The 20783-nt window shown below is 44.7% G+C and overlaps 1 protein-coding gene across 1 annotated transcript; it reads left to right on the top strand.

The window, feature by feature from the left end:
• The first annotated feature begins 15915 nt into the window (after positions 1–15915).
• On the top strand, positions 15916–20551 carry LOC127298256 (uncharacterized). The gene is made up of 4 exons (XM_051328163.2): positions 15916–16029; positions 19824–19934; positions 20014–20148; positions 20222–20551. The coding sequence occupies exons 1-4, from the start codon at positions 15916–15918 to the stop codon at positions 20441–20443; spliced, it is 582 nt and encodes a 193-aa protein (XP_051184123.2). The 3' UTR covers positions 20444–20551.
• The last annotated feature ends 232 nt before the right edge of the window (positions 20552–20783 follow it).

The raw sequence follows: 20783 nt of genomic DNA, 5'->3' as shown, positions 1-20783 counted from the left end.
GCCCGAGCCGCTTCATCCCACCATGCCGCAAGATGCAAAGTACACGAACTAAAGACAACAAAGCATCAACGCCCACAAAACCATCGTGTTCTACTCGTGCAACCAATATATGCATAGACACGGCTCTGATACCACTGATGGGATTCGTAGCATAGAAAACAAAAAAATTCCTACCGTAAGAAAGAAAAACAAGCCAAGATGCAATCTAGAAGATGGTAGCAACGAGGGGATCACGAGACTAACCCTTGAAGATTTCCAAAGCCTACGAGATTAGATCTCGTTGTTGCAGAAGATGATCACTTGCCGCTTGCAAAAGCGCGTTGAAGATCTTGATGGTGCCACAAACGGGCAGCACCTCCGTACTCGGTCACACGTTCGGTGTTGATGAAGACGACGTCCTACTCCCCGTTCCAGCGGGCAGCAGAAGTAGTAGATCCTCCTCGGAATCCCGGCAGCACGACGGCGTGGTGGCGGTTGTGGTGGAGAACTCCGGCAGGGCTTCGCCTATGCGCTGCGGGAGTATTATGTGGAGGAGGAGAGGCTAGGGTTTGGGGAGAGGGGAGGGGCACTTGGGCTCCGGCCCTTGGATGCCCTAGGTGGTGCGGCCAAGCCATGGGCAGCCCCCTCCCTCTCCTCCTCATTATATAGGTGGAACCCCAAGGGTTTGCCCAAAGTCTTCGAATAAGACCCCAACAGAAAAACTGCCTTATGGACGAAACCTAGAGGGACAGGGACTTTCCCCTTCCCCCTTTTCTTGGCCGGCCAAGGAGGTGGAGTCCACCATGGACTCCACCCTCCCACTTGGTTGGCTGGTTAGGGTTTGTGGAGTCCCTCCGGGACTCCTCCTTCCATAGTGATCTATTCCGGATAATTCTAGAAACCACCTTCCATAAATTCACCGGATCATTTCCAAACTTGGAAAGTGACTTCCTATATATGATTCTTATTCTTCGGACCATTACGGAACTCCTCGTGATGTCTTGGATCCTATCCGAGACTCCGAACAAAACTTCGAACTCCATTCCATATTCCATATCTACTCAAACGACATCAAACCTTAAGTGTGTCACCCTACGGTTCGCGAACTATGCAGACATGGTTGAGACTTCTCTCTGACCAAGAACCAATAGAGGGATCTGGAGATCCATAATGGCTCACACATATTCAACGATGACTTAGTGATCGAATGAACCATTTACATACGATACCGATTCCCTTTGTCACGCGATCTTTTACTTGTCCGAGGTTTGATCATCGGTATCTCTATACCTTGTTCAACCTCGTCTCCTGACAAGTACTCTTTACTCGTACCGTGGTATGTAGTCTCTTATGAACCATTCATGTGCTTGCAAGCTAATTTAGACGACATTCCACCGAGAGGGCCCAGAGTATATCTATCCGTCATTGGGATGGACAAATCCCACTGTTGATCCATATGCCTCAACTCATACTCTCCGGATACTTAATCCCACCTTTATAACCACCCATTTACGCAGTGGCGTTTGATGTAATCAAATTACCCTTTCGGCATAAGTGATTTACATGATCTCATGGTCGACGGACTAGGTAACTATGTATCGAAAGCTTATAGCAAATGAACTTAATGACGTGATCTTATGCTACGCTTAATTGGGTGTGTCCATTACATCATTCATCAATTACATAAACTTGTTATTAATAACATCCAATGTTCATGATCACGAAACGATGATCATCTATTAATCAACAAGCTAGTTATACAAGAGGCTTACTAGGGACTCCTTGTTGTTCACATAACACACATGTATCAATGTTTCGGTTAATACAATTATAGCATGGTATGTAAACATTATCATAAACTCAAAGATATATTATAATAACCATTATATTATTGCCTCTTGGGCATATCTCCAACATAACTATCACATAAAGCATTCTTTTCATGATCTACAAACACATAATTTTTATCAAGCTCAAAAATAGTGGGATTAAAACATTCAACCTCACTTTTAACAATTTTATAAAAAGATGATTGATCATTCTCAAGAGGTATGGGGTTCCAAGATAAAGTCAAGACCCTTCCAATCTCATTTTCAATAGTAGTACAATTAATATTATCAACCAATATAGGACCATCATCTAGAGCTTTATCGTAAACATTTTTCAAGCAAAACTCTTTAGTACCATGCATTTCAAAATTAGGCACAAATAAAGGATTATCATAATGTTTATCAAAATAGCATGGATTATTATGGATAACAGGAGCATAATTATTATCACAAGTTTTACTCATAGTAGTTATTTCAAGAGAATCCATAGGAACATAACATCCATCCTCCTTTGGTAAGCATGGAGGACAATCAAATAGTGTAAGAGATGAAGAGTTAATCTAATTAGAAGGTAGACATGGGTAGCTAATCCATTCTTCCTCCTTTTGTTCATCACTCTCCTCCTCTTTTTCATCTAATGAGTTTTCAGATTCAACAATTTTTCTTTAGTAATTTCTTCTTCCACAGGTTCCTGCAAATTATGGATACATTCTTGTGCATGACTGAGTTTCTCTTCATAATCAATGATATAACAATTATTGCTGAAATTTTCTATGCAATAATCAAGGAAATAAGATACCATATCTTTAAGTTCTTTACAAGCAACCCAAATTTCATAATTTTCAGACATAAAGGATTCTATTTCAGAAGCTCCCATAAATAAGAAAAATTGTTCTACTTCTTCAAACCCTAGATGAATATAGTTATTCCAATGATAGCTCATAATCAAAACTTCTTTACTAAAGCCACATTGGAATTTAAGATGTTTAGTATCCTGTTCAGAGCAACAATTTATATCATGGCTTTTAAGCAAAATTTTAGCAATTTTATCCAACCTTTTTAACGCGTCTCTCATGATTTTACCCTTATATGATTCTCTATACTTTATTAAATGTTCCATAGAGGGTCTAGCATGTTCTTCCATAAGAACAGTTTTTCAGTTTTTTGGTTTTTCAAATTTTTATGGATTTTCGGGTATGTAAGAAAAATAAAAAAAGACAAAAATAAACTAGACAAAAGTAAACTAATCAAAACACAACTAAACAGAAATAAACGAAGCAAAAATAAACTAGACAAGACAAAATAAAATAAAATAAAAACAGAGAGACGGGTAAAGTATACTCCCCAGGTGAACTTATGAGTAGAGTTATGCCTCTCTGGTAACAGCGCCAGAAAATAGTCTTGATGACCCACAAGTATAGGGGATCTCAACTATCTTCGAGGGAAGTAAAACCCAAATTTATTGATTCGACACAAAGAGAGGTAAAGAATACTTATAAGCCTTAACAGCGGAATTGTCAATTCAGCTGCACCTGGAAAAGTACTAGTAACAGGGGTGATGTGAAAGCAGCGGTAATATGAGATCAATGGCAATATTAACACAACAGCAGTAGCACAGAGGAGATGGCACCAGAAAATATTCCAGTGCGGAGTTGACTGTAGAGAAATGATGATGACTAAAGGACCGGGGTTCCCAGCTATCTACACTAGTGGTAAATCTCCAAATAACAAGTGTTGGGTGAACAAATTATAGTTGGGCAATTGATAATTGTTAGGGCATGACAATGCAAGCTATGATAAGATAAAGTTACTGTAGTATTTAATTGGGCATTACAACATAATACATAGACCGTAATCTAACTGCGTCTATGACTAATAATCCACCTTCAGGTTATCATACGAACCCCTTCCAGTATTAACTTGCAAGCAACAGATAATCGCATTAAACAATGTGTGTAAAGTAAACAATATAATTACCCTTGGATAAAATATTGTTGTTTTCTCCCTAGTAGCAACATCACATATACAATCTTAGAAGTTTAAAGTCACTCTCCTAGAAAACTAGAGGCATAAACCCACTATCGAGCATAAATACTCCCTTTTGGAGATACATGCAACTACTTGATCAAGGTAACTACAAGTGCCGGATAGCATGGAAGATCTTAAATGACAGTAGTATGATAATATGAAGAACAATCTGATCACAATTCCATAATTTATCAGATCCCAACAAACACAACACCGATTATATCATATGGATCTCAATCATGTAAGGTAGCTCATGAGATCATGGTATTAAAGTACATGGGAGAGAGAGTACCAACTAGCTACAACCGAGAACCCGTAGTCCAGGGGGAACTACTCACGAACCATCATGGATTCGAAGTGGAGGCGGTGGAGTCGATGGAGATGGCTCCGCTGGTCAATGCCCGTCCCGGCAGGGTGCCGGAACAGGAACTTCTGACCCCCGAAACTTGTTTGGACGATGGCGATGGCGACGGAACTTTTCGTGGACGGATGCTCTTATTTTCAGGGTTTTCGCTTCGAAGGCTTTATATAGGCAGAGGAAATAGGTCGGTGGGGTGCCAGGTGGCCCCACATCATGCCTTTGTGCGGGCCAGGGTCTGGCCGCGCCAAGGGGTGGTTTGGCCACCCTGCGCTACTTCTTTGACCCCCTCTGGATTCCGTCTTCGTTTCAATAAAATAGGCACTTCGACTTTTGTTTTTTTCAATTCCGAGAATATTTCCTGTACAATATTTCTGAAATCAAAAATAGCAGAAAACAGGGAACTGGCACTATGACATCTTTTCATTAGGTTATTGCCGGAAAATGCATAAAAGTGCCAAGTGTGAACGAAACATATAGAAATTAGTGTAAAACAAGCATGGAGCATTAAAAATTATAGATACGTTTGCAGCGTATCACCCATTCACACTTCGATTAACAAGTTTTATGATTAGGTTTTAATCCTCTATGATCACAGAATCCATCATCATGTCGTCTATAATCGTGGACAAGATTTTTCGAAAAGATTTAACCCTGCAGGTACTATTAAAAAATTCTTTATCTACCAAAGGAAAAATTGTTCGCTAAAGGGTGTTTTCGTGATTAATGAGTCAGATGGGACGAAACGGCCTATGTGGTTCATATCGCATCGGCAAAAGTTATTCCATTTATTTTTTTGATCCGTGGCAGATGAGGGGCCTTTGACCATGAAAAATTGGACCGTCGTAGATGTGTTTTCGGGAGGCCATTGACTACTAAAGTTATGTCAACTGACACATAAAAAGACAACGTTAACTGGCCGGTAACATCATTAACTGGATAAAATTCTGCAGTAAATTAAAGGCACACACAAAGCCTGCTATGTATTAAGTTGCCCATCACACCTTAGGCTCATTGGGCTTTAAACAGGACGGACCACTTAAAGCCTTTTAAAGTTAAGCCTGTAAACCTATTAACCTTAATGGGCTGGCCTGTTTGGGTTACGCGGGCTGGCCCATGTAATACGTATGTGTTTTAACGCCCCACCCTCGGTTAAGCGGGCCAGCCTATCTAAGACCTATGTGTTTTAACACCGCCCCACTTCACCTGAGGCCTGCTATGAGTAAGCGGGACGGCCCATCTGAGACCTGCCATGCATAAATGGGTTGGCCCAGCTGCGACCTACTAAGGCTAAATGGGTCGGCCCACTGAACGACCTGCTAAGTTTACACGTCTGAATCATTTAAGAGTACCTAAATCTTGTTGGACTGGCATGTTTATGATTTTACTTTACTCGGATTGTCCAATGTAATATCCATTAAAATTATACCCGATGAACAATTTAAGTCTTTGCAAAAAATAGAAGGCCGGTCCATCGATACCCATTATGATTCTAGCATATTTTTGCTACTGTGAAGCGTTAAACAAGTAGAGCAACACGGTTCATCATAATTATTGCATTTTAATAGCCCATAAGTGTTTCTCTGTGTAACATACCTTCTTATGAGGACCGTTTGTCCCATTAAAAGCGGCCCAACAACAACTGTTTTTTTGCAGGCCTTTTGATTTTTTAAATAACATTTTAAATAATAAATTGAACTAATTACTTTTACAAATAAAAGTTTCAAGCAAATATTACAATGCTATTTGTCTGCCCAAATCTTAACAAGATTTGAATGTTAACATTTGGTCATCGCCTTGATTGAATCCTATATGCGTTTTTTTAACATATTAGCTACAGATCTGAAAGCAGCGACGCCTTATCTTTCTTTAGTTATTAGCAATTTACCAAAAACCCAATTCAGCTCCCGGGTGCATATGATCCTGCTACGAAAAAAATATTTTGAAATGTTGAAATTTTTAACAAAAAATTATACATGTATGTCTCCATAATATAAGTGTGTTCGTGAAGTTTTGCGAAAAAACGATAATTTTTGTGGTCTAAGTAAAAAAAAGAGAAAATTATCTTGTGAAAAACCTTATTTTTATCTCTGAATTTCGTCTTTTTTACACACAACATACGACAAGTCAATTTTTCATGAAACAACTTTATAGGCGTGTAGCACGTGAAGATATACTTGGAAATTTTGTGCTTCAAATTTTAACATTTTAAAATATGTCTAAAATGCATTTAAAATCAAAGGAAGCATATGCTCCCATGTGCCAAAACATCACTCCCATAATTTTCTCATTGACACGTTCTAAATTAATATGTACTAACATATAATATCCCTATATATGCTTGTTGGTAAAAACTATATGCCTGCCTAGGCCATGGCTTGGGCGCTTAAGTGTTGCATATGCACTAGGCGAATGCCAACCACCTCGCCTACAGTCCACCACTTTTTCCAACTTTAGTTTTATGTGTATTTCCGAATCTTGAACCCCAAGGTTTTATGTTAGACCTCCAGGGTACCAAGACTACTTTGGCTATTTGGTTTCTACCCTTTACTTGAAACTGTTTACATCCATCTTGTTTACCTTCTTTTACTTGCTTGCTAGTTTATTCTTTTTCATATAGGATTGTTCGGTACCCACAAGTATAGAGGATTGTTTAGTATTCCTTGAAAGTATCTTACCTCAGTTATATTCGATGTGATAGTAGCACAAGAATACCAGTAATAATTTGCATATTGAGTGACACCCTCAACAGCACCTATTTAACATATGGCTTGTTTTACATTTATTACTGGTGATGAAATCAACAAAATCAGCGACATACATGTAAATAAAGCAGCAACCGATTTATATTTGTTCAACAAGGAGTAACAAGTAGAAGACTACTCATGATTAAGATCGTACGCACGAGGTGATAAGCGCCGTTGCATGGAATGAACACATTCATATCACGACGATGAACAAACAAGGGTGGCAATAAAGACAGATTTTAATTTGAAAATCAGTTGTAGAAATGTATATTCCATAAACCATGGAAGCATCACAAGAGATCCTACTAACCTATTGTCCAAACCCCTCATCAAAAGGGTGATTAAGGATGAACTTTTTCCAGTCAACAAATGGAATCCTCAAGGTACAACCCATCCCCATCGGTATCCTGATTTGTCGCTTTCAAGGTCACCTATTTGGAACTAAAGTGGGTGATGCAAAGAGAAAGATACATCATATACACGGATATATGGCAAAGCATATAAGGTTCAGATATGAGATCATATTGCTCAGGCCCTTGTTCCAAGCATTGTGAATAGCAAAGTTGCATCAATACCACAATAATAAGATCATAATAAAATTAGGTACCACAAACCCTAACAGTGATTCACCATTCATAATTTTTGTTCTCCCAATTGCCGTCCACCCCCCCCACATGCATACAACAGATTATTCACCAATGGCGGGGGAATACGGAAATATGGCAATGGACCCCGCTCACTAGCAGCTTTGCCTGAAAATATAGAAGGCAATCTGTTCCTGCCGGCTACTGTAACACGAAGTGGAGCACAGTGAAACCAACCAAACAAAACGCGCGCATAAAAGCATTCCCGTACAAAAGAGTGACCCTGTTGCTGCCCATGTCATATTGTCATACCCATAACATCGTCCAGCACCACATCGCGCATGCATATGCGATCCATCATATCCCCGTCATCCATGCATGCATCCTTCCACCGTGATTTCCACTTCGTTTCTTCTCCGCCTCGCAGCTAGCAGCCACGGCGCGCACGAGTACGTACGGTAGTTGCGCCATCAATACGCAGGACACGAGCTCCCTCACGACGAATCGGCGTGAAGCTCCTCTTCCTGATGCGCCGCCTGCGTAGCTGCGCGCCCGTTCCGTTCCGCTACACGAGTGGACCAGTCAACTGTGCGTGCACAGTGCCCATCCATCGCCAGACAAAAGGAACAAAATTAAGTACGCCAGGAGTAGATGACGAGATGGACAGGCGCGTTATAGCGCCATCGCACCTTCCTCCGAATGGGACGGGCCGATGCGCGGTACTGTGCTGCGATGTGTACGCAGCTGGAGAAGCTATGCAGACCTGCAGCGGCCGTACGCACTTCGTATTTACGTGTATCCGTAGAATCGGGAGGATGATGACTGTGGGCCTGTGGGCTGTGGTTGTGGGTAAATATTTCTACACCGTATCAGTTGGGTATCGATCAGGTTTGACTTGAGTAGCTAGATAGTGTTAATTCTCTCTTACGTCAAAAAAAAAAGACAGTGTTCTCTCTCAATATACCACTCTCTCCGCCATATAAAAGTTCTCTTGGCTTTATCTAAATTTAGATGTATCTGGTGTGACATGTTTCATGAAAATGAGGGAGTATAGCCTCTGTCATAAAATCTATACCTAATAATAAAGGAGGTAAGGTTTCTGTCAGATTTTTCGTCCAACTTTTTTAGGATGGTTTTGCCCCCCCACCGAATCGCATAATACATACATATGCCACACCGTACCGGTTCGTGTTAGACAGGAGATAACACATCTGTTCCTCAATCCCCACATAACCCTCTCTTCCGTCGAGCAGGGCGGTGCCGCAGTCGCGCCTACCTCCCCTCCTCAACGGCCTCCTGCGCTAATCTCCCCCCTCTCCAGCCCCAAATGACTCGTGCGGCCCAGCCACCAAATCCAACCTCGATCGGCGATTCATTCCGTGGGAGATGGAGGAATAACTCCTGCCCTGCGCGCACATCCTCCTGGTCTCCCTGCTCGAGATTCGTTCCGTGAGAGCTGGAGGAATAGATCCTGCTCTGCCCGTGTATCCTCCGGGTCTCCTTCCTCGAGCGCTCGCGCCGGCGGCCTATCCTGCTTGCCGGGGCGTTTTCGCCGCCCATCTCCATAGGCTTTCCCCACGCGAATGCCTGGGCTCCCATGAATCAACGACTCGCCGGGAGGAGAAGTCCAGGAGGAGAGTACACCATCATAGGGGACGAGAGCAGCAGACAGGGAGGCGTCCTGAGAAGGGAGGGGTGCGGCCGCGACCGGAGAGAGTGAGGCCGGGCCAGCGGCGGCGGTTGCTCGGGCGGCACTGTGGAGTTGCGCCGGCAAGGAGCCTGGGAGCAGTACTAATCGAAGAGGCAGAGGAGTGTGCGGGCAAGATGGGATAATGGGGAGAGAGAAAGCGCTGTGTTATTTTATTTTGCTTTGAGGAAAGCAGCCAACTCGCCAGCGGCAAAAGCAAATCAGGGCATCTGACATGCATCTCACGTTTTCTTCGGCGGATGAACCTGATGTAATTCAGACCCTTCACGGCCTGCTTTGACGGAAGGAGGTGGGGCTCATGAACCTTGGCCCAGCCAGACCAAATATTAGGGCTCGTATATGCAGCCCATACACGTCTTCGTCCCCGTACCTGATGCTACCATAACAAACTGTTGGATAGTACACTCAAAAAAAAAAAAAAAAAAAAAAACTGTTGGATAGTCCCACCTCGCCTTCTTAAATTGAGCTCCGCCAATTTATATAGTTGTGCAAATTGCTGATTGTCGAGCTGAGTCGGGAGCCAAGAAGACAAACAGAAGAGAGCCATGCCTCTTTAACATGCACGCAAGGAAAGGATTGCACGGCTGTAATTAAACGGTGGAAGCTGGAACCGAGCGTTTGGGAGAGAAGGAGCGGAGCACGGTCGCCGAGGATAGGAAATCTAGCACACAACCAACAGCAGCAGCGGTCGCGCCTGGGAAGGAAGCTGTCCTCCTCTAGAGAGGGAGGCGAGAACGCGCTAGCTGAAAGAGGCAGCGACAGGGGGCAATCCCATCAAATGTGTGCTGTGTAGTAACACACATCTAGCAGGAATTGCTTACTGCTATGAACTTTTCGAAGCGAAGCAATGGACAGTACCCTGATTGCTATGTGGGTGGAGAAAATGCATTGTTTTTGTTAAATAGTCTACCAAGTACCTGTTAAGGTTATGTTGAGAATTAGATCTCTAATTAGTCACATCTGTGCAAAATCATTTTTCGTAAAAATTGAATAAATAGAGATGGCTTCGCCCTTCCAAGGCACAGCCGAGCCGCGTCTGAAGACTGCTAGCCTCTTATATCATGCCATATTATACATTTTTAGCACAATTAAAGGTTCGAGTTTTCAGTTGGGTTAGGTGCCGCATTTTGTGTTTCTTTCCCGGTGCAACGCACGGGCATTTTTCCTAGTAAATGCTAAAACATTGTCTAGATATGGATTTATCCTGATATATTTTATTATGTACATACATATGCATCTAGAAAACACCAAGAGCGATTTTGGGCATCTTCCTTGGAATCCCTAACATTTGTGTCGTTTCCAGGGGCGAACACTGGCCCCTGCCCCCTACTCCTCCTCATCAGCGTCTCCCTGCCGTCGCCGGAGGAAGCCGGCGTGCAAAGCCCCTCCCAGCGGACGGAGGGAGATCATGTCCTTCTTGTGTTGGAGACCTCCGGCCAAACCACGGAGGAAACACTATCCCCTGGCATGGACGAGTGTAGGATTCGAGGCGGCAGCCCTAGAACGGTGGTGGCTGGTCTACTAGTGGTTACATAGGGCAGTCATCATTGGCCCGACGGTGGTGACGATGTTGCCGTGGCCTGGCTCCTCGGGCCATAGGGCCTACCTTGCGGGGCTCGCGACGGTTTGCAGCGGGGAAGTGGTGACTGTTGGGAACTTCTGCTACGTCGAAGCTCAGTAGTCAAAATTTGGTCTAATAGTGGCGATTTGGCCGTAGGCTGCTCGCTGCAACGCCAGCCGATGGTGGGGCATGAGATTGGCGCTTGGGACAGCCCTGGACTTCTGATGGAGGCGAGCATCTGGTCATGTCGATTGTGCGGTGTTCGGATCTTCGATTTTGGTGATGGTCTCAAGCACCGTGGTTCGCGGGGTTTGACGTCGGCGGCGGTATTGGCCGCCTCCTTCATGTCGAAATCGGGTTCGTTTTGACTCAGCATGTTCTATGCACGATGTCCGCGGTCGAGGTGTTTAGTCATGTCTGACTAGCGGTGGCTTTGCACAATGTCCCATGAGGATGCATCAAGGCATGCCTGATCCTAGCAGGTGCTAAGCACGAACTCCCTTTTGGCTCGAAGCACGGCTTTGGGGACAAAAATCCCGAGATCGACCAACAGTTAGACTCATCATCATCGGCGCATGTGTGGTGATATCTTTGAAGGTTTTTCCTAAGAGTTGTGTTTTTCTTTTTATTTCCTTTTTTCCATTTGCCATGGGGCTATTAGTAGTCTAGCGGGGTAATCTCGAGAGGCCTGAGGCACTTGCTTTTTTTGGGAGTCTCTATTTGTTAGCCGGCTGATTTTCTATTCGTTGTAAGTCAGTTTTTCTTCCAATTATATGATGAAATGTGGCATAAGAAAAAACGACTGATTTTCGGTTCACTATAAGTCAGTTTTTTTTCCAGTCACAAGATGACATGTGGCATGGACAAAAAAGATCCCCATATCCCTTTAGATGAAATCATTGACAACTTCGAAGTCACTCTATTGATGCATGAACAAAGAAAATGGAAAGATACTAAATCCATCATATGTAATTTTAAACCCAAAATTATAGTGTTTTCTCCCAAAATTAGAATTTTCAGGCCATGTAAATTATAGTATTATAGACTGTAACTTACTACATAGATACTTGTTAAAAAACACAAGGAAAATCTAGTGTACATAATTTCAAAACTCAAATTACAGTGTTGTTTGCCTAAATTTACATGCTTGAGGTCATGTAAAAGTTAGTGTAATAAGTTGTAATTTGCGTCACATTAAGAATTGACAAAAAAATCAGGTAAAATCTATCAGCTAACTTAGTGATGTTGGACGCCATGCGTTTTGTATATATACTAGAAGGACCTAGCGCGCCTTGTCGCGCCGTTCTTTGCTGGTGTCGCATAGATGATGTAGACACAATCTCACTAATCGGTATTTCTTACGCAAATAAGACCACTCCCATCGGTGAAGTATTACACCAGCTGAGAAAACATATATCGAACTAAGGTAATGTGTAATATTTGAGCCAAGATAATTAAAGTCCAGGAAGTAGATCTAGAAAAAAAAAACTTGTCTCATACAGGTAAAATCCACATATTTATTCTTTGCAGAAAAGAAAAATAATAACTCTACAATTTTTCAAATATCTATTTACCGGTGATCATATCATACATGACTCGGCCGCAGTTTGTCTATAATCAAATCATCTAATCCGTCTGTTTGCCCTGTTTTGTATGTTGTCATCATAAATTTCCAAGCTATGTCTGTTACATTCTATATTGTCCTGAGAAAATCATCAATATATAGATTGATAATACGAAAATACAATCCATAACTGGACCATAACAACCAGAACTCCACCTGGTTGTTGATGCTGCAAAATTAAGTCACTGGCTTATTATAGAAAGGACCTCATCAGCTGTTACTATCAGCAAAAATAATGGGTACTCGCGCGCTTTGAGAGGGAATGAAACAGGGCCTAATTATGGAACAAAACTAATATTCAAATAGCATGGATGAATTCAAATGACATCATCCATACGTAGCCATGCCCTGGGTAGCAAGCAGGTAGACACTTCAAAAGGAAAGATCTAGAAAAGGATAGGTGAAAAGCAAGTGAAGATACAATGTTCAGGTTAAATAACAAACAACAAGAACATTTACATGGCCACTAATAGGCAAAATAAGATACTCCCTCCGTTTCCTTATTATAAGATGTTTTAGCAAAGCCAATTAGGCTTGCCAAAACGTCTTATAAAAGTGAACAGAGGTTGTAGTACTCTGCGATGACCTACATGGCTAGCTTAGGGAATAATGGAACACACCATTTTGCACATTGATCATTGCTAAATGATATGAGGGGAACCTGATTGGTATATCCAGAAATTATAGTTCTTTAGCATCGTCGATGTCTCTTCTTCATTATTTGCATGACCTCTTCATCCCCTCACAATTGCTCGAGAATAGCAACTAAAATGTTATATTTTCCCTGTGTCCATTAGTGTGTAGTCTAATGTTACTTCAAAATTGGGGCAGTTAAAATTATAGCTCCTGAACTCATTCTGTTAAAGCTGATAGCAAAACCACAACACTACGTGCTTGATGGCTCGTACCACAAAAATCATTTTCTCATAATTTAGTATTAGTTTCTTGTCATGTCTAATTCAGCTACTCTTGAACTACAAAAATAGTACAACATATGTGCAAAAGAGGATGTCACAAGTTTGTCTAAATTTAGATGTATCTAGACACCCTTTAGTGTATAGATACATCCGAATTTTGACAAATCTTCGACATCCTTTTATGGACAGAGGGAGTATAAAAGCTTCTAATCCTGAATGAATATAAAGATGATGTAAGAAACTGTCAAATAATTTTGACCATGCATGTGAAGGAACAACTGAATTTGAGAATTCAGTGAATTGATACTTTTATATTGAAAGTTCAAAGCTTTGGTTAATACTTACAGAAAACTCGAAGAAACTACTGGGGTTTGCCACAAACCAAAACAAACCGCAGAATGTTGTTTGAGATGTATCCAACATAAGAGCACACGAAGTTTACAACATCTATGCTTGCAAGAGAGTAACACACATTCAGATACCACAAGCATGTATTAGCAGGGAACTCCCACCAGAAGGACTGTACAACTCTAGTTTTAGTTGGTATCCAGGCAGAAAGCACTTCCCTTTAGTATTTTGAGCAAAACTGGATGTTCGCGAAACAGATAGAGAATTAGCATTAGAATGAAAAACTAAATAGAATTTGCAACTGAAGAATTTCTTTCGCAAAAATTGAATCATTATGAGGGTTATATATGATCTCTATAAGAGAAAAAGAGATTTTGTTTTCACATTATGATAAGTACCATTCAACCGGTTTAGAAGCTAGTCAGATCATATGAGCCCAAATTCATTCCAGGATAAATAATGAAGTCTATATATACTCCATCCACAAAATTAGTTACCGAGTAGATTATGAGAAAGTTGTTTGCCTACCAAATTAGCTCCCACTCTACTAAAGAGAAGATTATCGAAACGTCTACACCACCCTTTATTATACTGTGCATTCACTCGATGGTAAAATCTATTTTTCCTAGTTTGGCAGTTTATTCCTATGTACACCAATCACTTCCTACTTGCTTGATATAACGATATGTTGTGAATGTAGGCAGATGCTTCCCTTTTGAAGGTCGATGAATCACCTGTTTTGCCATTTTTAACTTAATTTTGTTAACAATTTCTCTTCTGACATACACAAAAAATTCTCTCAAATCTTTGCTGACCAATATTTTAGACCAAAACGGCTATACTTCAGAAAGACAAAACTCACCAGAAAATGACATCAAAATCAGAGATAGTGAACAAACAATATTGTAAGTTGCTTCAATAATACAATTTTGTAAGTTGCTTCAGTAATACTTGAATATCCAAATATTGCACAACTGAAAACATAGCCAAAGGAAGAGAAGACATTAGAAACCTGAGAGGTAACAGCCGCCTTCAGCACGCAGCAGACATGACCCCTCGGCAGATTTGAGCACATATCCATTTCAGACAGCCACGATGCTGTGCTGCACTACATAACACATGAATATACAGGAATCATCCGCAAGAATGGAGATTCGGTAGAGTTCAAGCAGATCAGCTAGTTGTTAATAAAAAGCATCCAAGGAGGAACCGCTACTGTACCTTACGTGGAAGCCCACCGGCTTGTGCTCGTGGCAGCCGTGAAACGGACTAACAAGGCCTGAGGACGCCCGCCGCTCACCGTGGTGCTGATGCCACTCATAGCACCGCCTGAAGCCACCAGTCGCCGGGCTCCCTGACACCGAGGTAACATACCGACATACCATGGAGGTCGCCAACGTTTCCATCGATTCAGCCCGCCGAGGCCGCTCTCCGCGCACTGCTCCTCAATCCGCTGAAATCAACAGATCCCATCGCTCACCATAGTTCGTCCGCGGAAAATCACACCCCCATTCGCCAAATCCACCGTTGTCGCCGCTGACCGTAGACCCCCGGCTGCGGACGGCGACTGGCTGGGTGACGGAGATGGAGAAGACCAGGAATCAGCCACTTGCCTCTAGAGAGGATGGGAGGGGGAGGGGGTGTAGAATGATGCTTGATGCGGCTATGGAGGACCGAATTAGGATGACTCTGATTGATTTGGCTTGACCGAGGAACCGCCTCGCACGGTAGCACAACCACAATCTTCCCTGTGCATGCGGGACCCGCGAAAGTGACCTGCTAATCGACCACAAGCACTCGTAACCCTGGGAGCTTAGTGCTCTTTAGGGATACATGCTCTCCATTGTATCTATGTGTATATACATGATCCATTGTATGTATATATACCGCCGGCGGCCAAGGCATTCTGCTCACGGGAAACCCTGTTTAATTACTCACCCTTACATGATGAACTACAACACATGGACCACTACGGGAGAATTGCCGTACGCCGACGGCCACCCGATGTGCCGACGGCCAAATGTCGGGGCCGTCGGCACAGAATCCCTCGTCGACCGGCGACGGAGTGGACCGTCGGCACAGGCCGGCCGTCGGCACACCATACATTGTACCGACGGTCACCGTCGGCGCAACAGCGGCCGTCGGCACAAGAAAATGGCGCCCGAAGTTCACCGTCGGCACAGGCAACGGTAGGTGGCCCAGCCGTTAGGATGTCACGGCGCCGTCTAGGCTATGCGGACGGTCACCGTCGGCGCAAAGGCGGCCGTCGGCCAAGAGCCTGGCAACTGGGTCCCTTACCCTGTTGTGCCGACGGTGGCCCACGGCACAACCTCGGCCGTCGGCACAGCAAATGATGCCCCACCTTTTTAAACATTTTCTACTACATATAATTGTTAATCCCAATCATTTTTATTTGTTTATTTCTTTCTTACTACTAGTTTGGCGAACCCCTTTGCGGGAAACCTATATATGTATAAGGGCGGTATAAGGGCACAAAAGTGATATACTTAAGAACTTAAGACCCAGACACGATAAACACTTAAATAACTAGACTCACACACATACCAAAGCGCTTACAGAACTAGACCCACACACGAACCGAAACAGTTAAAGAACTACACCCACACAGAGGAAGCAAAACACTTAAAGAAACTACACCCACACACATGAACCAAAACACTTAAAGAACTAGACCCACACACAAACCAAAGCATTTAAAGAACTACACCCACACACGAACAAAGCACTTAACATTGGGTCGACACATGACCCGCTAGACACACGGACTCGACACACACACATATTAATCAGAGAAGTCGAAATCTTCATCCTCGATGGGGGTGTCCTCTGAAGCGGTGGTTGTGAGGTTCCACGACCACCGTTCATCATTCTCCCCCCATGTCGACGCCTCTCCTTTGGCGTACTCTGCTTCAACCTCGGCCTTCCTCTGCCGCTTTCCCGCCCTCCTCTCTCTCCTGTACGTCTGCTTCTCCTTCCAGAATGCGCGCGTTGCCTCGACGTCTCCGGGATGGTCTCTGCGCCACTGTGCCATGAACTGCTCGTCCGCCTCGGTGGTATCAATCCACCGCTGGCCAGCCCTGTACCGCCGCGCTTCACCCTGTGAGCGAAGTAGCGGCTCAGTAGAGAGACTCTGAGCTTCCGTCAGAGACCTGACCTCCGGGAAGTTCATTTCGTGGCGCGGCCGGCCAAACCTCCAAGCCGCAACGTCGTATGCGCGGGCAGCAGCCTCCTTCGTGTAGAAGGTGCCGAGCCACACACGCGTACCACCGGCGGTGATTTCAGCCGCGAAATGTCCCGCAGGCCGCAGGCGAACGCCGATGAAGCCCGTGTTGCTACGATGACGAGGAGCCATCTCAGCGGCAGCTCAGCTCAGAGGATTTTGTGGTTCTATTGGATGAGAGAAGTGATGAAGGGAGAAATGTTGCTGGTGCTGTTAGTGGAGAAGCCATGGCTATATATAGGCCGACGAGGGGCTGAAACGGCGGGAAAACATGGCGGGAGAGAATGGGTGGGAAAGGGTGGGCGGGAAAAAGGGCGGGAGAGAAGCAGCGGGAAAGGGTGGGCGGGAAAAAAGGGCGGGAGAGAAGGAGCGGGAAAGGGTGGGCGGGAAAAAAGGGCGGGAGAGAAGCAGCGGGAAAGGGTGGGCGGGAAAAAAAGGGCAGGAGAGAAGTAGCACGAAAGGGATGCAGTCTCAGGGAATGGCCCCAAAAGTTGTTTCCACATGTACCTAAGACCTTGTTTCCACATGTACCTATGACCTAACCAAGCTCAAACGTAGGCATACGCCCACCGGGGGACCCCCGATGGGATGCAGTCAAAGGGGTAGACGGCGCGGTCAACAGAACTAGGGTTTCGTCAGAAATCAAGCATCGGACCTAGGGAATGGCCCCAAAAGTTGTGTGTGTCCACATGGCATGCACAAAAGTGATTTGAGATGGTTCTATATCCAATGCTACCCCCTCCGGGTGTGCCCGGCTTCTCGGACATGGGGTTCCTACACTTAGGCAGATTCTGCATGTATAGGGGGGAACTCCCTCGGAGGTGAACCGGAGAGAACCTTGGGATCATATGGGATGATCCTTGTTTCCACATGTACCTATGACCTAACCAAGCTCAAACGTAGGCATACGCCCACCGGGGGACCCCCGATGGGATGCAGTCAAAGGGGTAGACGGCGCGGTCAACAGAACTAGGGTTCGTCAGAAATCGAGCATCGGACCTAGGGAATGGCCCCAAAAGTTGTGTGTGTCCACATGGCATGCACAAAAGTGATTTGAGATGGTTCTATATCCAATGCTACCCCCTCCGGGTGTGCCCGGCTTCTCGGACATGGGGTTCCTACACTTAGGCAGATTCTGCATGTATAGGGGGGAACTCCCTCGGAGGTGAACCGGAGAGAACCTTGGGATCATATGGTATGATCCTTGTTTCCACATGTACCTATGACCTAACCAAGCTCAAACGTAGGCATACGCCCACCGGGGGACCCCCGATGGGATGCAGTCAAAGGGGTAGACGGCGCGATCAACAGAACTAGGGTTTCACAGTCTATGGACGAGTGGCTTCACAGTCTATGGACGAGGAGGAGGACACTAGGGAGGAGGAGGAGGACACTAGGGAGGAGGAGGAGGAGTCTAGGGACGAGGAGGCTTCGACGGAGATGGCTCCGAAGAAGTTGCGGATTCGTGGGGAAGCGCAGGTTCCCGATGAGAGTAAGGAGCCTGCTACGGAGGATGAGAAGTGGCTCCTTGTCCCAGGAAAGATAGAGTAAGTAGTAAGGTGATTTCATTTTCGTTATGACACTTAGCATTTTCTAATGTTTGATAATTGTGCAGTAATTTCACATATACGGGGAAGAATGTCCGCGTGCCAGGGAGTCTGATTGGAGCTGCTATTAGGAAGTAATGGCCGGGGATGTACACTCCGGTCCTTGGGGGCGAGTCCAAGCTAGCCTACACTTGGGAAGACTTTGAGATAGCGCCTTACCCTGGCTTTACTTCCGCCGCCGATGCCGTGATCAAGAAGTTTTGGGTACGTAATGCATACTCTTTGGGTTTCATTCATATGTAGTTGATAACAACACCGTGATAACTCATGCCTCTCATACTTTCTGTTATGCTTGATTGCAGCGCAATTATAGGGTGGCGACTGAGCATAAGGAGAGGGCGGACGTGATCCTCCGTAACATGTGTCGGAAGTTGACACGGCAGCAGTGGTACAACCAGAGGATCACGTGCATCAGCCACTTCTATGCTGAGCAGGGCGTAAGGTACACAAAGCCTGAGATTGTGCAGGGACTCGCCCCGGCTATGACGATAGAGGACTTCATGTCGGTAAGTAATTGTCAATGCGATTCTATGTACTGCGGCTAACTTGCAACTATATTGTTTGTTCTTCAAATGAGTTTTGATTTTGCAGGTTGTACCACATTGGGCTGATAATAATAAGAGGGCCGCCTTCATGGAGTTGGTCAAGAATTGGGTCGGCGAAAACCCCAATTTCAAGGCCGTGAGCGACCGGAACAAGGCCAACCGTGGGAATCAGGGAACACACAGTGCGGGGAGCAGCAGCACCGATCGCTATCGGGAACGTCTGGTACATATAAAAATGGAACAAGCTGCATTTTTTTTTTTGATTTTCGATGATATGCATAACATTTGTTTTGTGATGCAGGGGAAGAAGCTCGGGAGGGAACTTGGTGAGATGGAAGCGTGGACGCACATGAAGCTGGTGACGCCCCGTCCGAACGAGCCTCGGCCCGCGCCTGAGATGTACTACGGCAAGGCCAAAGAGAGCAAGGAAAGATACTGCGAGGAGTACGCCAAGCTCCATCCAGATGTGGAGGACCCTATGACCGAGCCGGTCGACGAGGTGGCGATGATGCTGGCGGGGTCCGGCCAGCCGCATGGACGTCCTGCCTTCTTTGGGGGTTTCAAGCCTCAGAAGAACTTCACGCAGATCAAGGCTACCCTCCCCTCCGGCAGCTACGCTACCTCCTCGCGGACTACATGCCGCTCTCGGGTAGAGGTAGATGTAAGTCATCCACACTTTCATACTCTGTTTTGACTCTTGTTCCTGAATGGCTATGTTGATGAGACGCATTATTTCTGAAATTGTAGACTCAGCTCGAGGAGGCCTATGCAGTAGCTTACGAGGAGTATCTCGAGAAGATTAAGGAGCATGACCTTGTGAAAGATGCCTATGTCCAGTGGACGAGCAACCAGATGGCGGTAAGTTTCAATCTCTATGGTTGCAAAACATCATAAGTCCCCATGTTTGAATCTGAGCTATCTCTCCCATTTCTTGCAGAGTTTCACTCGGTTCATGATGACTGGAGTGCGAGAGGAACCACTCCCAGAGCCACCTCATCCGGGGCCGACGCCAGTGTTCCCGTCCAAGGAGGAGTTCTATATCATGTACAAGCGTCAGCGTCAGTTGACCCCGGTAAGTTGCTAACTTGGCTAAGTTGCTAACTTGGTGTGACATGGCTAAGTTGCTAACTCCCTCCAACATGTAGGGATTGGGAGAATCCGGGAACGACGCTCCTGATGGTACGCCGATGCACCCCGGTCGCTGTTCTCCTGGTGCTTCTGCCGAACCTCGGCATGGTTCTGCTTCCGGTGGCTCTCGTCGTGGTTCTACCTCCCCGAGCACCGTCGAAATACAGCGGCCTCACTTCACCCACTCGGAGCTAGATCGTCTGGAGCTAGATCGTCACTCGGGTGGTGCACCACCATAGTTTCTACATTGTACTAGCTACATGACACATGCTATATGTGTAGAATGATCTATGTAGGATGACTATATGTACCGTATTGCTTGTGTGCTATATTTGTACTAAATTTGGGATTTGGTGCCATATTTGTGCCATATATGTGATGTGAGCTATATGTGTGCAATTCATATATGATACTGCTATTTTATATGCAATTGTTGTGTGATACGTCTCCGACGTATCGATAATTTCTTATGTTCCATGCCACATTATTGATGATATCTACATGTTTTATGCACACTTTATGTCATATTCTTGCATTTTCTGGAACTAACCTATTAACAAGATGCCGAAGTGCCGATTC

This window comes from Lolium perenne, chromosome 5, assembly GCF_019359855.2.
Source record: "Lolium perenne isolate Kyuss_39 chromosome 5, Kyuss_2.0, whole genome shotgun sequence".
Classification (NCBI taxonomy): Eukaryota; Viridiplantae; Streptophyta; class Magnoliopsida; order Poales; family Poaceae; genus Lolium; species Lolium perenne.
This window is presented reverse-complemented; position numbering and strand designations above follow the sequence as displayed.